The following is a 7,326-nucleotide window of genomic DNA, read 5'->3' as shown; positions in this document are numbered from 1 at the left end:
TATCCTGCAACTAGGCTCTTACTTATTTTTTTATTAATTTCATTTGTCAGAGAATGTATTCTGTCTCCTTATAATGTTTGAAATTTGACTCAGGTTGTACCATACTAACAGTTCTTGTCAATTTTCACATTTGCTTAAATCATGTAGGCAATCCATAGCTATTTGCCACAGTGAGAGCATACAGGAGGAAGAGAGAGGTCATATATATTACGCATGCTGCTGCATATTACATATTGTTTTAATTTGGGGAGTGCTTATTTCATTAATCACCAAGAAGGCTATTGTAATCTCCACATAAAATTCAAATTTGGTAGGTCATTTTGGTAAAGTAAGCTAATCTTAACTATCACTTGTTCTTCATCTTAACCTAAGACCTCCTTTTGAAAGATTTTAGATTATTTTTCAGTGTGTGTGTGTGTGTGTGTGTGTGTGTGTGTGTGTGTGTGTGTGTGTGTGTGCAGGTATCTCCCAGGCCAGAGGCATCAGATTCCTATGGAACTGGAGTAATAGGCGACTATGAGCCATCTGACTTGAGTTCTGAGAGTTGAACTTGGTCCTTTGGAAGATCAAGAAGTGTTCTTAACTGCTGAGAAATCTCTCCAGGCCTCCTAAAATCCACTTTTAATGACAAGACCTTGTGGCTAAGCTCAATGACATACATCTATTTTCACAAAACTTGGGAAGCAGAGGCAGGTGAATGGAAGGATTCAGGACTAGCCTGTGAGGAGCCGCCCTCACATTCACCGTTGCAAGATGGCGCTGACATCCGTTCGACCAACTGACAAATGGTTTGCGCGTGTGCTAGTGCACTGCCTCACCTGTGACACAATACCGGCCAACGGGCTACAGCCAACCATTGGGTGCCACGTCCTAGGCGGGGAGCAGTTTCCTATATAAGGGCTGGGATTTTGCCCCCTCGGGGTCCTCTTCATCTGTAAGCTTATGCTCTCCCTCTCAAGACGCATAAAAGCTTTACTGCAGAAGGATCCTGTGTGTGCCGCGTCGTTCCTGCTGGCGGGAGGTTGCGCGGGCCATCTGGTGCCGAAACCCGGGAGATCTCGACCTCGTCATCGTCAGCACCTCAGAGGACCCCTCGATTCAGAGGAGGATTCAGAACTGCAGGGAGGTACATTCGGAGAGGTATGTCTGCCCCTGAAATTTATGGCCTGATCTTCACTGTGATTTTCATGGTCCTTGTTCTAGTTGTTAAAAACTGTTTAGGAGATGAAAACTATAAGGAAGCAGTAAGTGAAGGGCAGGTTACTCTCGAGGGAGTTCAGGACAGCATGTCAGAAACCGAATGGAGTGAGAGGTTGGGCGCGCGCAAGAAAAAGGACGTCCCAAAAAAGAAGGATAGGCACCCTCCTAAGACAGGAGAGATACCCCCGATGGAGTCCAGTATCCCTCGTAAGGAGAGAAAGGGTGGGCTCTACCCCTCTTTGGAGCTGGAGGCACTGACCCTCGACAGTTCGGAAAGCTCCAGTGATGATGACACCTCTGGTAAGGATACTCTTAACTCGGAGGAGGAGGCTGAGTTAGATGAAGAAGCAGCTAGATATGAGGCAGAGAGATATCACCCAGATGATAACAAGAAATATAAAAAATTACCTAGAATTCCTCCTCAAAAGACGGTGCCCTCTGCACCTCCGCCTTATGAGGCGCATCCTCCATCAGGTTACTCGCTTGTACCAGAAAAGGTGAGGAGAAAGATCAGGACTGTATTCCCTGTTTTTGAAACAGAAAATGGAGGGCGAATTCATGTGCCAGTAGATTTCAACCAGCTTAAGGAACTGGCCGAATCTGTTCGCAAGTATGGGACCAATGCTAATTTTACCCTGGTACAGCTTGATAGACTTGCCAATTCAGCATTAACACCAGCCGATTGGCAAATGATTGCAAAAGCCGCCCTCCCTAATATGGGCCAATATATAGAATGGAAAGCACTGTGGTATGAGGCCGCACAAGCACAAGCCCGGGTCAACGCTACTGCCTTGACCCCGGAACAGAGAGATTGGACTTTAGACCTGTTAACAGGTCAAGGGGCTTATACTGCTGATCAAGCTAACTATCATTGGGGAGCCTATACCCAGGTCTCTGCCACAGCCATTAGGGCATGGAAGGCACTTTCCCGAAAAGGGGAAGCGAGTGGACAACTCACAAAGATAATTCAGGGACCCCAAGAGTCCTTTTCAGATTTTGTGGCCAGAATGACAGAGGCAGCTGGGCGTATTTTCGGAGACATAGGTCCAGTCGAGCCCCTAATCCAACAGATAATTTTTGAACAAGCCACTCAGGAGTGCCGAGCAGCCATTGCTCCACGTAAAAACAAGGGCTTACAAGATTGGCTTAGGGTCTGCCGAGAGCTCGGAGGGCCCCTTACTAATGCTGGGCTGGCGGCTGCTATTCTTCAATCACAGAGGCGTCCCCTGATGAGACCCGGTCCAAAGGTCTGCTATAATTGTGGCAAGCCCGGTCATTTTAAAAAGGATTGTACAAATTTGAATAGAAAGGTAGAGACTCCCACTCTTTGTGACAGATGCGGCAAGGGATATCATAAAGCTAGTGCATGCCGTTCAGTAAGAGATATTAGGGGCAGACTCCTCCCCCCGCTGGATAATCAGTCAGACGAGATGCCAAAAAACGGGACATCGGGCCCCCGGTCCCAGGGCCCTCAAAGATATGGGAACCGACTAGTCAGAACCCAGGAAGCCAACAGAAAGAGAAATCAGGAAATAACCCAGGAAGACCCACAAGGGTGGATTTGCGAGCCGCCTCCAACTTCTTACTAATGCCACAAATGAATATTCAGCCAATTCCGGTGGAGCCTATAACACCCTTGCTTCCTGGAATCATGGGCCTTATCCTCGGCCGAGGATCACTCACCCTGCAAGGTTTAATAGTGTACCCCGGGGTAGTGGATGGCCAGCATTCTCCTGAAATACAAGTCTTATGTTCTAGCCCTAGAGGAGTTTTTTCTATTACAAAGGGAGATCGAATAGCCCAGTTGCTATTCCTCCCTGAGGTGGGAAGGGTCAATAGAATGGGAACAGAACAGATGGGCTCCTCAGGTAGTGATCTAGCTTACTTAATGATTCCCTTGAATGAAAGGCCTAAACTGTGTTTAAAAGTAAAAGGAAAAGATTTTGAGGGTATTCTAGATACTGGGGCTGATAAGAGTATCATCTCCTCACACTGGTGGCCCAAAGCATGGCCCACCATTGAGTCATCACATTCGTTACAAGGCCTAGGATATCAGTCTTGCCCCACCATCAGCTCCACAACCTTGACCTGGGAATCCCCCGAAGGACAGCAGGGAAAATTTATACCTTATATTCTTCCTCTTCCCGTTAACCTCTGGGGAAGAGATGTCTTGCAGGGTATGGGTCTCACCCTGTCAAATGAACCTATTCTTAAAAAACCATATTCGGACCAGGCAAGAGACATGATGATTAAGATGGGCTACAGGGAAGGAAAAGGACTGGGAAAGTTGGAACAGGGCAGGGTGGAGCCTATATCCCCTAGTAGAAAACAAGATAGAAAAGGGTTGGGTTTTTCCTAGGGGCCGTTGGGGTAGTACAGCCTATACCGTGGAAAACAGAGGACCCGGTGTGGGTTCCCCAATGGCCTTTATCCTCTGAAAAACTAGAAGCTGTAACAAAATTGGTAAAGGAACAATTAGAGCTCGATCATATTGAGTCTTCTACCTCACCTTGGAATACTCCCATCTTCGTGATCAAAAAGAAGTCGGGAAAATGGAGATTACTCCATGACCTCAGAGCTATTAATGAACAGATGAAATTGTTGGGCCCAGTCCAGAGGGGCCTTCCTGTGCTCTCTGCTCTCCCTTGTGGCTGGAAGCTCCTCATTATAGATATTAAAGATTGCTTTTTCTCCATACCCTTGTGCCCTAAAGATAGGCCTAGATTTGCTTTTACTATTCCTTCCATTAATCATATGGAACCAGACAAGAGGTATCAATGGAAAGTCTTACCCCAGGGCATGGCCAATAGCCCCACCATGTGTCAAATTTTTGTTCAAACAGCCTTGGGACCGCTAAGACAACGATTTCCCACCTTACTTGTCATCCATTATATGGATGACATACTTTTGTCACATAAAGAGTTAAAAATATTACAAGAAGCCTACCCCTGTTTGATACAAACTTTGGCACAATGGGGGTTACAAATAGCAGTGGAGAAGGTTCAGATCTCTGAGGTGGGCACCTTCTTGGGGACTGTTATTTCTCCTACCAATGTAATTCCCCAAAAATTGGAAATCTGTAGAGACCATCTGCACACCCTCAATGATTTTCAGAAATTATTGGGAGATATAAATTGGCTCAGACCCTTTTTGAAAATTTCTTCAGCTGAGTTGAAACCTTTATTTGATGTTTTAGAAGGAGACCCCCATATCTCCTCTCCTAGGGCCCTTACTCCTGCCGCAAGTCAGGCCTTAAAGAAGGTAGAGGATGCCTTGCAAAGAGCTCAGCTGCAGCGCATTGATGAATCACAACCTTTTATCCTGTGTGTTATGAAAACCATTCGGCTGCCAACTGCCGTGTTGTGGCAGAAAGGGCCCTTATTATGGGTTCATCCGAACGCCTCTCCTGCCAAAATTATAGACTGGTATCCCAATGCAATTGCCCAGCTTGCGCTTCGAGGAATAAAGGCAGCCATTACTCATTTTGGACGAGAGCCTAACTCTCTCATTACACCTTATACTGCTGCGCAAGTACAAGTTCTGGTGGCCACCTCTAATGATTGGGCAATCTTGGTTACCTCTTTTTCAGGACAGATTGATAATCATTATCCTAAACATCCTGTTTTACAATTTGCATTGAATCAGGCTATAGTATTTCCAAAAATTACAGCTAGGCAACCTCTTAAGGATGGGATTGTTGTATATACAGATGGGTCAAAGACTGGTCTGGGTGCTTATGTAGTAAATAATAAAGTGGTGTCAAAACAGTTCAGTGAAACATCACCTCAACTTGTAGAATGTTTGGTGGTACTGGAGGTCCTTAAAACCTTTCCAGGGCCTCTTAACATTGTGTCAGATTCCTTTTACGTGGTTAACGCAGTTAACCTTCTTGAAGTAGCTGGAATCATAAAGCCCTCTAGCAGAGTTCATGGCACCTTTCAACAAATACAGCTTGCTTTATTGAATAGAAGATCTCCTATGTATATTACTCATATCAGAGCCCATTCAGGACTCCCTGGCCCTATGACTTTGGGAAATGAGCTAGCAGATAAAGCTACCAAGCTCGTGGCTGTTGCGTTATCATCTCAAACAGAAGCAGCAAGGGAGTTCCACAAACATTTTCATGTGACGGCGGAGACCTTGCGTCGCCGTTACTCACTTACCAGAAAAGAAGCCAGGGAGATTGTTATTCAATGCCAAAATTGCTGTGAATTCTTGCCTGCTCCTCATGTGGGAATAAACCCACGTGGCATAAGGCCTTTACAGGTCTGGCAGATGGATGTTACTCATGTCCCTTCCTTTGGAAGGCTTCAATACTTACATGTCTCTATTGATACATGTTCTGGTATCATTGTTGCCACACCTCTAACAGGTGAAAAGGCCTCACATGTGATCCAACATTGTCTGGAAGCATGGAGTGCCTGGGGGAAACCCAAACTCCTCAAAACAGACAATGGACCAGCTTATACCTCTCAAAAATTTCAACAGTTCTGTCACCAAATGGCAGTAACTCACTTGACTGGACTTCCATACAACCCTCAAGGACAAGGCATCGTAGAACGTGCCCATCGCACACTTAAATCATATTTAATAAAACAGAAAGGGGGAGTTGAGGAGGCTCTCCCCCCAGTACCAAGAGTAGCTGTTTCCATGGCACTCTTTACCCTTAATTTTTTGAATCTTGATGCTCAAGGCCACACTGCGGCTGAGCGTCATTGTATAGAGCCTGACAGGCCAAAAGAAATGGTAAAATGGAAAGATGTGCTAACAGGAAAATGGAAAGGCCCGGATCCTATTTTGATAAGATCCAGGGGAGCTGTTTGTGTCTTCCCACAGGAGGACGAGAATCCCTTCTGGGTACCAGAGAGACTGACCCGCAAGATCTTTGAACATGAAAAACCGATGCTGCCAAAGTCTACAGTTGATCATCATGATGAAGATGTTGATAAGCCTGAGGATGGTAACAGGGACACCATGGTGGGGGATTATGACAACCTTCCCAATTCCCATGCCGGTGACCAATAAGTCTTTGGGCTTGGCCTATATCCCTTATGATGATCAGATTCAGAGCGTGCCCACCAATAACAGCTATCGCTTGTTAGGAAGTTTATGTTTTATATTTTACTTTCTCCCCAGATATTAGCACATATTATAATGATACCTTTATGGGATTTAATTTCACATACATGAATCCGAGAAAGGCAGATGTGAATCCGTTTGACCAATGGCTCCTTTGTGGGGTAAACGGAAGTTGCACCGATCTGTCACCCCTTGTTATGCTAGGGAAGGGGGCCACCGCTAAGGGACAATTGTCATTTGACTGGACGGGTACCCTTGGTGGTTCCCTTGGTAAAAGAAAATCGGGGGGTAGCTTTAGTTGGCAATCTGCTAACACCAAGTATACTGAGTTTAAGAGCATCACATTTGGACCTACTCTGGTCTGTGTATGGCCACCTTTTGTTTGGATAGTGAGCAATGATAGTTTTATCTGGAATGAGACCTTGACATGCGCACCTAATACCTGCTTTTTTGTTCTCTGCTGGAATGCTACAATGTTCCCTTTTGCCATGGTTACCCGCTTGCCAAGATTTGTTCCTGTGCCAGTAGAGGCACCCAACACTTTAGCCCATTTTAGAATTAGGAGAGATTTTGGAATTTCTGCCATTATAGTGGGCATTATTGCAGGGGCCGCTGTAATAGGATCGGTTACAGCCTCTGCCCTTGCATTATCCTCCTCGGTGCAGGCGGCAGATTCTATAAACCAACTGTCTGCATCAGTCACTCCAGCATTGGATGTACAAGCCTCCACCAATTCTCAAATCATGGGGGGATTGATGCTAGTGAATCAGAGGATTGACCTGGTTCAAGAGCAAATTGATATTTTATGGCAGTTGGCTCAATTGGGATGCGAACAGAAGATGCCTGGGTTATGTATAACATCCATACCTTATGATAATTATACCCGCACCACTAATTTGTCAAAAGTTTTTTCTCAGTTTTTATTGCAGAATTGGACCCTAGAATTCGAAGAAACGCTTCATAAATTGCGCTTTGCCATAATTGAGGTGAATTTGACCCGCCTTGATTTATTCTTGACCGAGGAATTGTCGTCATGGATCCATTCAG

The 7,326-nt window shown here is 45.5% G+C and overlaps 1 protein-coding gene across 1 annotated transcript; it reads left to right on the top strand.

The window, feature by feature from the left end:
- Positions 1–729: 729 nt before the first annotated feature.
- On the top strand, positions 730–7,326 carry LOC143434371 (uncharacterized). The gene is made up of 2 exons (XM_076912967.1): positions 730–1,140; positions 6,037–7,326. The coding sequence occupies exons 1-2, from the start codon at positions 943–945 to the stop codon at positions 6,223–6,225; spliced, it is 387 nt and encodes a 128-aa protein (XP_076769082.1). The 5' UTR covers positions 730–942; the 3' UTR covers positions 6,226–7,326.

Source organism: Arvicanthis niloticus, chromosome 14 (genome assembly GCF_011762505.2).
Source record: "Arvicanthis niloticus isolate mArvNil1 chromosome 14, mArvNil1.pat.X, whole genome shotgun sequence".
In the NCBI taxonomy this organism is placed as follows: domain Eukaryota; kingdom Metazoa; phylum Chordata; class Mammalia; order Rodentia; family Muridae; genus Arvicanthis; species Arvicanthis niloticus.
This window is presented reverse-complemented; position numbering and strand designations above follow the sequence as displayed.

What these genes read in the sequence shown, in the direction of transcription:
- LOC143434371 (XM_076912967.1), top strand. Translation starts at nt 943, where the DNA reads ATGCTCTCCCTCTCAAGACGCATAAAAGCTTTACTGCAGAAGGATCCT. An exon ending in AGGGAGGTACATTCGGAGAG is followed by an intron (nt 1,141 to 6,036) that starts GTATGTCTGCCC and finishes GTCTTCCCACAG; the next exon opens with GAGGACGAGAATCCCTTCTG.